The 12,703-nt window shown below is 37.2% G+C and overlaps 2 protein-coding genes across 2 annotated transcripts in view; both read right to left on the reverse strand.

Annotated features, from left to right (window-relative positions):
- Nucleotides 1-185: 185 nt before the first annotated feature.
- On the reverse strand, nt 186-8,070 carry slc24a5 (solute carrier family 24 member 5). The gene is made up of 8 exons (XM_052531847.1): nt 7,864-8,070; nt 7,197-7,376; nt 7,034-7,117; nt 6,778-6,881; nt 6,592-6,692; nt 4,796-5,079; nt 4,406-4,612; nt 186-1,391 (listed from the first exon to the last, which is right to left on the reverse strand). Exons 1-8 carry the CDS (start codon nt 8,021-8,023, stop codon nt 967-969), a joined length of 1,545 nt encoding a protein of 514 aa, XP_052387807.1. The 5' UTR covers nt 8,024-8,070; the 3' UTR covers nt 186-966.
- Nucleotides 8,071-8,799: 729 nt separating this feature from the next.
- Nucleotides 8,800-12,703, reverse strand: part of LOC127933846 (thrombospondin type-1 domain-containing protein 4-like) — a 33,850-nt gene continuing 29,946 nt past the window's right edge. The window contains 4 exon segments of the mRNA XM_052530871.1: nt 8,800-10,668; nt 11,450-11,594; nt 11,683-11,862; nt 12,506-12,679. Coding sequence (XP_052386831.1) covers nt 10,523-10,668; nt 11,450-11,594; nt 11,683-11,862; nt 12,506-12,679 — 645 coding nt within the window. The 3' untranslated portion in view covers nt 8,800-10,522.

Here is a 12,703-nt window from a genome sequence, read left to right on the forward strand (position 1 = left end):
CACTAGCTTCATAAAACACATAATACAACATCATTCATTGTTTATAATCAAAGGATAAGAAAATGTTTATCTTAAGAACTATAACTTTTTTTTCTTAATATTCGGATGAATCCAGCGCCGGGTCATTTTCAGGACCGTAAGCTTGTGTACGTGATAAAAAACAAACCAGAAACCCATTTTGTGCACCATGAGAGTGTTTTATTGACAGTAATCAGAGAGATGAGGTAGATCGTGAGTATTAAACATGTGCGGAGACGAGGGATCCTGAAACTACAAACACTCGGAGAGAAAACCGGAACATACCCAGGAAATAAACCATGAACTGAGTACAATCAGAGGTTGATTACTAAAACAACTCAATGAGAACTACACACTTATTAATATTCATCACATTGACTAAAATCCCTGAGCAATAATGTTTTATGAAGAATCAACTGTTGCCATCATGAAAATAAACTGGGAAACAAGACAAAATGTGCTTATTACTATATATATATTTTTACTTATTTTAATTTTTTTACTTTTTTTTTATTATTACTTAGAATTTTATGATGCAATATTTATAAAATGTGTTATTTTTTACCAGGGTCATTTTTGACTACAAAGGTACCAAGTGAATTTTTTTTCACCCTTTAACATCTGAATCCTGTAGTCTTTCTTTATGAAGCCGTGATTTGTTTGTGTTCATATATCTAATGCGACAAAATAAATAAATAATCAAATGACTTTCTATTCTGACGAAGCAAAAAAAAAAAAGCAATACATTACTTTTAAAGACTTTTAAAAAGCATAAAAGGATGTTTTATGTGAATATATATAATTTGTACTGTGAGGTCAAAAGCATCCCTTGTAACAGAATCACTTCATGCACCACTGTCTGATGTGAATGAGGACGAGGCAGTGAAGAAAAACTCCATGAAGTGTCCTCACATGATCGTTGTCTCCTGATGGAGCGAGGCGTTCCCGTCAGTCACTGCAGGAGCGGATGGGATTGTTCCCGATGATCCCGAGCTCGTAGAGGATGGACAGCGTGGCGAAGAGCACGTAACACACCAGAGACACCACACCCAGCTTCCAGTCCAGCTTCCAGCCGTTGATGTGAACGGCCACGAAGAGGAAGACGATGGAGAGCAGCAGCGTGGCGGACATGAAGACCAGACCGCTGCTGTTGACCTCCACCGGTGACCCCGTGTCCACAAACACCGTCTTGATGAACCACGGCAGACCCAGACACAGCATGTCGAAGACGTTTGAGCCCACGATGTTGGACATGGCCATGTCAGCTTTACCTTCTCGAGCGACCATCACACTGGCCACGGTGTCCGGGATGCTGGTTCCCGCCGCCAGGAGCGTCATTCCCATCACTGTGTCCGGGATTCCCAGCGTCTCGCCTGAACACAGACAGCAGATCCTGCTAAGATGCTAAAAGAGTCTCTTAATTACAGACATAACAGTCGGTCTGTCATCGTTTACTCTCGTTACAAACCAGAGTCTCTTTCTTCCGTTCAACACACACAAACGAACAGTTGACTGTAGACGTAAAATCAATCAGTGATGAAAAATTCTCAGCTTTTAAAAAAAAAAGTTATAGTTTATTCATTCTTTATGGAGAATTATTTGTTCTAACTACCTTGAAGTCACCCGAACTTTCCATTATTTATTTTTATTGATTATTTTATTCTATTCATATATTATTGCTATTACTATGTATTTGTTTTTAATATGACTACTCTTGTTGTACCTTTTTAGGAATTGGTTAAAGTTGTTTGATATAACTAAAATTAAATAGCTGGAGTATGAATTTTTTTTGCATGTGTTAAATTCGCATGATTAACCTAATGAGATTTTATTGAGAGAGAACAGAAGCCAAACTTTAAAATGCAGATATAAAGCTATAAATATTTGTGGTTTTTGATAAAAGTCTCAGCAAAAACAGTAAAATTGTGAAATATTATTCTAATGTAAAATATCAGTTTTCTGTGTGAATCTGTGTTAAAGTGTAATGTATTTCTGTGATGCTCCGCTGTATTTTCAGCATCATTCCTCCAGTCTTCAGTGTCACATGATCTTCAGAAATCAGAATAATATGATGATTTACTGCTCGAGAATATAAAAACTGATACATTACCACTAAGTTTAGACTAATATTTAAAATATAAAAAAGAAGAAAAAAATATGAATCAAGGATGCATTCAATTTCTTAAAAATAAAGATAATGATACAAGATATTTATGTTTCAAATAAATGCTGTTCTTCTGACCTTTCTATTAATCTGTGAATCCTGAAAAATAAAATGTAACAGTTTTAAACACGTAATAATAATCAGAAATTTTTCTTGAGCAGTAAATCATCATATTTTCATGATTTCTGAAGATCATGTGACACTGAAGACTGGAGGAATGATGCTGAAAATACAGCGGAGCATCACAGAAATAAATTACACTTTAACACAGATTCACACAGAGAACAGCTGTTTAAAACTCTAATAATATTTCGCTGTTTTACAGTTAATAAAGTCAGTCCTGGCGAGCAGAAGAGAGCTGTTTCTGAAAGGTTAAAGATCTATCACGAGCGTCTCTGAGCTGTTATTCAGGGGCAGGAGGTTGAGGGTGACGTCCTCGTCCTCGTCCTCAGGGTTTCTCTCTCAGTACCTGCTCAGAGTCGCTCTAAAGCTCCTCCGGCTCTCCAGCGCTCATGTGCATCTGTGTGACCGTGGGCAGGATAATAATCCTATTATATGGGGCTGCATCACATGGTTTCTCACACACCCCGTGGGCTTCAGCCGGCTGTAATCCAGCACAGACCGACCGGAGAGACTCGAGACTCCAGCATCATAATCCTTCAGGATACAGCGCTGGTATTTCAGGAATGGAGAGGAGAGCATGTGACCCGCTTAAAAACCTGACATCTGCAGCACAGCTACATGACGACTGCTGCTAGGAACTGTATTAAAAACTTATTAAAAACTTACTCATTAAAAAACAAATAAGCAAACCCAGCTCAGGTGACAAAAAGTAACACAAAAGTAACAATGCATTACTTTCCATTAAAACTAAGAAATGCAATTAGTAACTTTTTATGGAGTTGTGTAATATTGTAATGCATTACTTTTAAAAGTAACTTTCCCCAGCACTGGCACTTTCTCGTTTCTAGCAGCTACTTAAAGGAATGCAATAGGGCTGAAATCTTTACCATGATTTAAATCATTTTTAGCCAAAGTAAAGAACAACATTACAAAATAGTAATTCTGCCTGAAATCAGAGACATTACTAATTTAAATTAAAGCCATATCTTTGGTTTATTAACATCATTGATTAAATGGATGATAATTAATTTTGGAAAATGTTAAACTCACATCATACTATTTGACAACCAGCTATTTTTCACCTGTGACATATGATCATATTTTCATAAATGCTTTTTTAGAATCACTTAGTCTCACTTTGAACAAAACCATCAAACATTTCGATCTCTTAATCGAACAAAACCAACCAATATTTAAACCTCGTAATCGAACAAAACCAATATTTAAAACTCGTAATCAAACAAAAACAATATTTAAATCTCGTAAACGGATAAAACCAATATTTAAATCTCGTAATCGGATAAAACTGATATTTAAATCTCGTAATCGGATAAAACCAATATTTAAAACTCGTAATCAAACAAAAACAATATTTAAATTTTGTAATCTGATAAAACTAATATTTAAATCTCGTAATCGGATAAAACCAATATTTAAAATGTAATCAAACAAAACCAATATTGAAATCTCATAATCGAATAAAACCAATATTTAAACCTCGTAATTGAATATAGCCAATATTTAAACCTCGTAATCGAACAAAACCAATATTTAAATCTCGTAATCGAATATAGCCAATATTTAAACCTCGTAATCGAACAAAACCGATATTTAAATCTCGTAATCGGATAAAACAATATTTAAACCTCGTAATCAGATAAAACCAATATTTAAACCTCGTAATCGAACAAAACCGATATTTAAATCTCGTAATCGGATTAAAACCGATATTTAAAACCAGTAATCGGATAAAAACCGATATTTAAAACTTGTAATCAGCTAAAACCGATATTTAAATCATGTAATCGAACAAAACCAATATTTAAAACTAGAAATCGGATAAAACCAATATTTAAATCTCGTAATTGGATAAAACAAATATTTAAATCTTGTAATCGAATAAAGCCAAACAAAACAGTGTGACTTTCTGTAATGTGTTGTGTATTGAGAATAGTGCTACAGTATGTAACTAAACTTGACTTGCGTTCCTGTAGCTCATCCGGTTGATGTTCTCAACACAAAGATTGTGGGTTTGATTCCCATTACTTGATTCCCATAAATCACTGCAACAACAGAACAAACAGACGAAAGTATGTTTACCGACGACGGTGACCATCCACACCAGCACGTATGTGAATGCAGAGATCCAGACAGCCGACATCAGGAAGGTGATCATGTAGCACTTCCTCCAGAAGCGTCTCCTGCAGTCAGGAACGGTCAGGAACAGCAGCACAATGACTGGCAGGGACAGAACCCACAGGATCCGCTTCAGATCGTGTTCCGGCATCGTGAACACACTCTTCTGCTCTGAGAGACAGAGAGAAACATGCAAATGTGAGGCTGCTGAAAAATAACTACTTTATTTTAGTTAACTACTTTCTCGTGCATCACCTTACACTGGAAAAAAACAATTTCAGTGCAAGTTTTTGATGAGATTCTTTTTAGGGATTACCAAAATTATAATAAAAAGACTTTAATTTGATCACGTACCATCGGTTATCTCGTTCAGTCCGTGCAGGCTGAGAGAGAGGTGGGAATATCCGGAGTCGTCCTGGAAGATGCCGCTGTCGGCTCGGGAGCGACGGTGAAGGCGGAGGCTGCTGTCATCACTCCATCCCATCAGCGGCTGCTGTTCGTCTGGCTCCCGCGAGTTCTTATTCAGACACAAGCAGCACGGGCTGAAGCGCTGCATCACGTACTCGCTGATCTTCAGATCGAAACACAGCACACACACGTACACGCCATACACCAGCAGAAGACATGCGCTGTCATACCTGCAGACACAACCATCAGATCACAGTCAAAGCTGAGGGCTATGAAGTTAGAGCATATATAAACATGTATTCAGCGGATCATGTACTTTTTTTAGGCCAAGCTGTGAGTGATGTTTGCAATTTGTTGAAAGTGAATTGCAAGTTGTTGCAAAAAAAAAAAAGTCTGAAATGAACTTGTAAAAAAAAAATTGGGGGGTGGGGGGGGGTTCCTCAGTATGGCTGTGGTCATCTTGCAAAAATTTGGAGCCAGAATCTGCACAGCAGTGATTTGTCTTGGAGCCAGAATCTGTGCAGTACTGATTCATCTGGAGCCAGAATCTGCGCAGGACTGATTCGTTAGGAGCCAGAATCTGCGCAGGACTGATTCGTTAGGAGCCAGAATCTGTACAGGAATGATTCGTTTGGAGCCAGAATCTGTACAGGAATGATTCGTTTGGAGCCAGAATCTGTACAGGAATGATTCGTTTGGAGCCAGAATCTGTACAGGAATGATTCGTTTGGAGCCAGAATCTGTACAGGAATGATTCGTTTGGAGCCAGAATCTGTACAGGAATGATTCGTCTGGAGCCAGAATCTGCGCAAGACTGATTCATTTGAAGCCAGAATCTGTACAGGAATGATTCGTTTGGAGCCAGAATCTGTACAGGAATGATTCGTCTGGAGCCAGAATCTGCACAGGACTGATTCATTTGAAGCCAGAATCTGTACAGGAATGATTCGTCTGGAGCCAGAATCTGCGCAGGACTGATTCATTTGAAGCCAGAATCTGTACAGGAATGATTCGTCTGGAGCCAGAATCTGCGCAAGACTGATTCATTTGAAGCCAGAATCTGTACAGGAATGATTCGTTTGGAGCCAGAATCTGTACAGGAATGATTCGTTTGGAGCCAGAATCTGTACAGGAATGATTAGTTTGGAGCCAGAATCTGCAAAAGACTGATTCATTTGAAGCCAGAATCTGCAAAAGACTGATTCATCTGGAGCCAGAATCTGCAAAAGACTGATTCATCTGGAGCCAGAATCTGCAAAAGACTGATTCATCTGAAGCCAGAATCTGCAAAAGACTGATTCATCTGGAGCCAGAATCTGCAAAAGACTGATTCATCTGAAGCCAGAATCTGTACAGGAATGATTCATTTGGAGCCAGAATCAGAGCTCACAATCATTACACCACTCCCAGTTTTTATAGCAACAAATAACAAATTAAATGCAAACTTGTTAGAAAAACGAACATCAGCGTGACAAGAACTACCTAACCAATGATTGAAACTGTCTTCGGTAAAAATTTATCTGAAGTATAATTAGAAATTTTAGCTTGATTAATGTCCAGTAGTTTACATGGAGAGTGAAGGGTTTTTTAGCAAGCCACCGGATGGCAATCAAAATGTTTTTGGCTTTGCTTTTCAGAACGTCTGCAGAGCACTTGTTATGAGCAGAGTGCTGCTACTTTACTAACTGATCAAACAGCATTTTTATTAAAAACTGTTTTGTTCCGACTCATAGCAGACTCACCAGTGAACTCTGTTATCTGAGATGATGGCGATGACTGCAGAGACGCTGATGGCGTACGCCACACAATCCCTGAACAACGGCCAGCAGGAGAGACGACCCACCTGAACAGAGTAAAACACATCAGATGAATAACGAGCGTGTTGTGTGTGTGTGTGTGTGTGTGTGTGTGTGTGTGAGGTTACTCACAGCAGAGGTCAGCAGGCCACACGCCGCACAGATGCACAGCAGGTTATAGACGGCCGAGCCCATGATGGTGCTCACACCGATGTCTCCCTTCGTCACGAACACACCTGAGCACAAACACACCTGATGATACTTTCAGCTATATAGTATAAACAGAAGATCATACAGCAACCTCCTTCAAAAAAGCTAAATTTAAATAAGTTTCTAAATATGGTTTGTCTTTATGTGTCGACTTTGTGTCAGAAAAAAAAAGGATTACCCAGAAACGCCGTGACGAGTTCCGGTGCCGAGCTCCCAGCCGCCATGAAAGTAGCTCCAGCGACGTCCTGCGAAAGACCGAGACCTGAAACACACACAGATCTGGTGAAATCACACTGAACACACACACACACACAGCAGAAATCTGACAAACCACGGCTTACGCTCGCTGATGAGCTCCAGAGATGGCAGGAAGTAATCATCACACACAATCGACACGGACAGAAGCATGTAGAAAATGATCATGAAATAAATCAGAATCCCTCCATCCTTCCTCTCCTGAACCGTGAAGAATCCTTCAGGAAATTCAGACGACTGCGGCGGGATGCATTCAGACGCATTTTCTAAAACACACACACAGATCTTCGTTTTAGGGTTAGGGTTTGACCTTTTGGTGCTGCTCACATGGTGGTCCAAGATTTTCTTCAATGCAATGAATGTATTATATTTTAGTTCATTAATGTTTTTTTTTTTTTTTTTTAATTTAAAAAAATATATTTTTGTGTGTTTACCAAGTTTTGTATCATTCTGATGAAGCAAGCAAGAAAAAAAGAAGAGAAGAGAGGACAGAAGAGAATCAGAGGGTTATAGACCATTAACATTCAGAAATATCAGTTTAACAGCACTTGACAAAAGTTGAATAATGACTCCTTTGTCTTCTGGAGAGCTGCTTTACAGCACAAGCAGTATTTGTTTCATAACTGTTTAATTTTGCAGCATTAACACTGTTATTTTTTCTGTTTATCTGAAACAGAAGCTGTCTGTATTATATTCAGTGCTGTAGAAACACACGTGTCTGGATGCTGGGTGAATGAATGAAATCTCTCTCACCGAGGTCTCTCCGGACTCTCACTTCAGCCGAATCCTGAAAACTCTTCCCAACGTAGAAGACGAGATGAACCACGGCGAATATCAGCAAAACTACAGCGATGATGTACAGCAGAACGTCTCTGCGCTTCCTTCTGTGAAGAACCACGTCTGTCCTCATCATTCCCACCGACTAGAGACACGCAAGGAGAGACACTGAGCCACCACAGCTCAGCTCAGAGAGAGAGAGAGAGAGTGTGTGTGTGTGAGAGAGAGAGTGTGTGTGTGTGTGTCACGGGACTCTTTATTCTGCATGAATGAGTCTCAAGCCTTCAGGGCTGAAGTGGTTTGACAAATACAAATGTTATCACACACAATGATGTGCCTCTTAAAGGAGATCATTTGATTTTCCGCACATATTCAGCGTGTGATGAGTCTGATTTGTTCATTTTTCACGGCTTGTCCACAACAAGTTTGATGAGATTGTACACATTTTCCGTCTCCTCACCTTCTAAAAATTACAGAAATAGTTCATGTTTTCATTTTAGTATAGGTTAATAAAATTTTAATTATTTAGTTAATTATTATTATTTTCCTTAAATACTTATTTTACATTATAATGAATTATTAAAATACATATATATTTTTAAATATTTGTATTATGTAGTAGTAGTAGTTATAAAATACAAAATTGCTGTGCTTATTTTATTATTATTTACAATAAAATTAATATGTAATCTTGAAATTTTGGGCCAAATTGTGCAAACAAGCAACAAATCTGGATCATAAAAAAACCGCATATTAAATTATAATTGCATTTTTTTTTTTACACACACAACACTTTTACTCCACATTGTGCAGTGCTGACTTATCTTATGAGCTGTTATGATGTTATTATAAGATTCTGCAAACACACTGACAAATTCATTTCAAACTTCATTGAGATCAGGAGGAACAGAATTCAACTTTAGACTTTAATCAGCTTTAAAAAGATTAAAAAGATACAGAAAAATGGTTCTGAATGAGAAAGCTGACAAATGTTTCAAAACTGTGAACTGAATGTGTTCAAAATATAAATACAGTGAGTACAATAAAAATATAGGACTTAAATGTTCTCGTCAGTTTAAACGCTTCAGCGCTGTGGCTGTTATGGAGCTAAAACAGGCTCAAAATTAATCAATCTTATTTTGTGGATGTAAATTTGGTTGTGCATTTGCAAAACAACATTTTCTGTGAATATGAATAACGTTACGAGTTTGTGAGTTCGCAAATATATCTTTTTTTTTGGTAACACTTTACTTAAAACATTTATAAATATATATTGCATTAAAAAGTACTTTTTTTGCAGCAAAACAGAATATCAGAATTATTTCTGAAGGACCGTGTGACTGGAGTAATGATGATAAAAATTCAGCTTTAAATCTTAGTCAATTACATTTTTAAATATATTCAAATAGAAAACAGTTATTTAAAATAGGCTAGTAAAAGAAAATCAAAATTGTACTGTTTTACTGTACTTTGGATCAAATAAACACAGGCTTGGTGAACAGAGACTTTACAAGTTTACTGTTCAAAAACTTATTTTCTCTAATGTCTAGCTTTTAATAGGCGTAGAAATATATAACTGCTGGACAACAACAAATAATAATTATGTGTTTATATACTACAAACACTTCTTTCATCACATAATAATAAGGCAGAATAGATTCTATACTGTAATAAATGCAATTAGCACTGCATTGTTCATATACTTTATTTATCACCTGCTGGAGATGACTCGAAAAAACATATATTGTCCCAATGGTATGTTTAATGTGTTCATGTTTCCAAAAGTGTCTGGATGCTTTTGCCCATATTAGGAGTTTCCTGGTATGACTTTCTGCGTGAGAGCGGCCTCTGGCTTTAAATATGAATGAAACACACACTTCATAAGTGTGTATAGTGCTCCTTGATGTTCATCTCGCCTTCTGGGTCCATCATATCATGTCATGCGCAGACTATCCTGTCTCTTTGAGTTGAAATCTATATTTACTCACACCAGCTCTTGAAAACATCTATTTGAACACACTTGACCAAGAAAATAATCTATGACCCTGACTGTTATAATGCCTTATAACACTCATTGTTAAACCTTTAGAAAATATAATGCATAAAAAACATGGCAAACAAACTTATAATGCATTTTAACTTTGGCTACAATTATTAATGAAAAGATTTAATGCATTAAAACGTACATAATGCATTATACACAAAGGCTTTGTTTTGAGAATATGACATAGCTATTGGATTTTAATTTTGTAAACACATTAATTTTGAGACTATTTTAGCTCCATATGTTAACTCTGAATCATTGTCTTTGTGTTTTTGCTCTTGAAGCCCATCGATGAGAGTTTATCCAATCAGAAAGCGAATCAGTGTTTCAGATCTGAGGAACCGGATCCAGTTTTGCAGTGAGCTGAACCCGTTCACACTGCTCCACACACAGATCCATTCGGTTCGGATCACATTCACTCTGAATAACGCTCAAGTCACTTTAAATCCGTGGTGTGAACAGAAGTGAAGTGGTTGCTGACGCAGTGATTCTCTCCTCATCCTGCGCTCTAGTGTTCATGTGTGACGACGCACTGAGTACATACTGATCTCATCATCACACAGCATCTGTGTTCAATCCCAGGATCTCTGGTCATGATCGCTGTCCCCAGTGTCCAGAGCTCCTCCGTGCCACACGCGTGCAGGACGCACAACACGCCATCTGATAGTAGTCGTACACGCAGAGACGCGCCTGCACCACCACGTTACAGTTGAAGTATTTATCACGACACTTCTCATCTGAAAAATAGAGATGCAATGAGAATCATATGAAAACATACACACAAAACCCATTGTTTTTTGCATAAGGATAAATATTCATTTTTGCATGAATAAATACTTTGTATAAAGAAAATAAATCCTGTTTTTGCATTCTGAGATTAAATTCATTATAATTAAGCACATTTACCAGCGAATGTATCATTACTGTAAACTCTTTTATTTTTTTGTTTTATAATAGTTTATATTAATTTAGAAGTTTTATGATTTAATTATTTTTGTAATGCATCGAGATGTTTTCTTATTGTTTTTTTTTCAGTAATCGTTATAATTCTCAATGATGACTATCATTTGATTCTTATTTCTGTAATGGAATTTTTTTTATTTAATAAGAGTAAACACTGTAATATATGGAAACTATTAAATAAAAAGCAAAAACTTTATCCCACAATTCTGGCTTTTTTTCTCACAATTCTCAGAACTGCAAAATATTAATAATCTAAAATGCTGCAATTAACTTTTTTTTTTTTTTTCTGTGACAGAAATAAACTTCTATAGAAATACAATATTTATTGTTTCAATAAATATCATCAGCCTGATTTATTTTGCAAATGTAAATAATATATATTTCAGCAATGAGAAACCCATAAAAAAGTATATATATAGTATATCTATAATATAAAAAAAATAGTTTCTTTCTTTTGATTTTGGGTAAACGTGTCAGGATTACCAGAGGTGCTTTTATGCAATGAGCAGATATGAATATGCAGTGACATGTTTACATATTAATGAGGGGACTGACCAATCAGAGGCAGGCAGGGCTCAGGGTGGCACTCCTCCTTGTCATGAGGCTTCAGTGTTTCGTCGCAGAGCTCGCTGGTCATCATGTCATCGGTCAGACAGCGCACCTCTCGCACACGGTAACCTGTCTCACACGTCTTAGAGCACTGCACACACACACACACACACACACACACACATGAGCAGAGCTGATCTGGCTGAGCTGCTGTGTGGTTGTTAGTGTGATGGTCTCACCGCGCTCCAGTCGGTGTGGAACCACTTGGCTCCGCAGGTCTTGATGAAGCAGCTCTGCTGGCTCAGGGGTTTGTCCAGAGACGAGCACTCGTACGCCGGCATCACCATGAAACCCTCGTCTGACCTCATCAGACACACCACTGCCCTCTGCTGACCGCCAGAGCCGCACTCCGCCGAGCACTGACACACACACACACACACACACACACTGCCATCAGAACCTGATCTAAACCAGCCATTCATGAATGCTTTCATCAGTCGAACCCCAATGAACTAAAATATATAAAAAATATATTTAAGTTAGTGTGTCAATCATTTATCAGTGCATTCATGTGTTCAGTGGTCACACGAAATGCAGGAAAATTCAAAGTATTTAATATGTTTTAGTGTTTTCAACTGATTCTTTTTGTTTTAAAAAAATATATTTATAATATATTTATATTTATATATTATATAAATATATTTATAAATTATAATTTATAATTTTTATGATTATTCATTTTCAGCATGCCTTTATTTTGATAGTTTTATTTTAAAATCATGTAATTTTGCATTATTTAATTTTAGTGTTTATATACTTATTTTAATTGAGCATTTTTATGGTTTAATTTATTTATTTTTATAATTTCAAAATCATTTATTTTATTTTTGCAGTTGGATTTTATTTTTTTAACCCACTTATTTTAATTATTTTAATTTTGTATTGTTATGACCTAATAAATATTTAGTAAGTGTTTATTTGGATAGTTTTTATATAGATTTAATTTAAATAATAATTTTAAATGAATCGCTTTTTTTACTTTGTAAAGAGGTGCAGTCGTACCTGACTCCAGGGTCCGGTGAACCACTCTGTGCGGCTCTCACAGGGGCCGTTGTTGCAGGGCTGGGCCTCGGGGGGCCGTTGGGCCCCGCAGCTCTCCAGAGGCAGACTGCTGATGTGATTGGTGAGGCACTGAACGCTGCGTGTCCGTATCCCTGCGCCACAGTCAGCCGAACACTGCGTCACACAGCACACAGCAGT

The sequence above is a fragment of the Carassius gibelio genome, chromosome A18 (assembly GCF_023724105.1).
Source record: "Carassius gibelio isolate Cgi1373 ecotype wild population from Czech Republic chromosome A18, carGib1.2-hapl.c, whole genome shotgun sequence".
NCBI lineage: Eukaryota > Metazoa > Chordata > Actinopteri > Cypriniformes > Cyprinidae > Carassius > Carassius gibelio.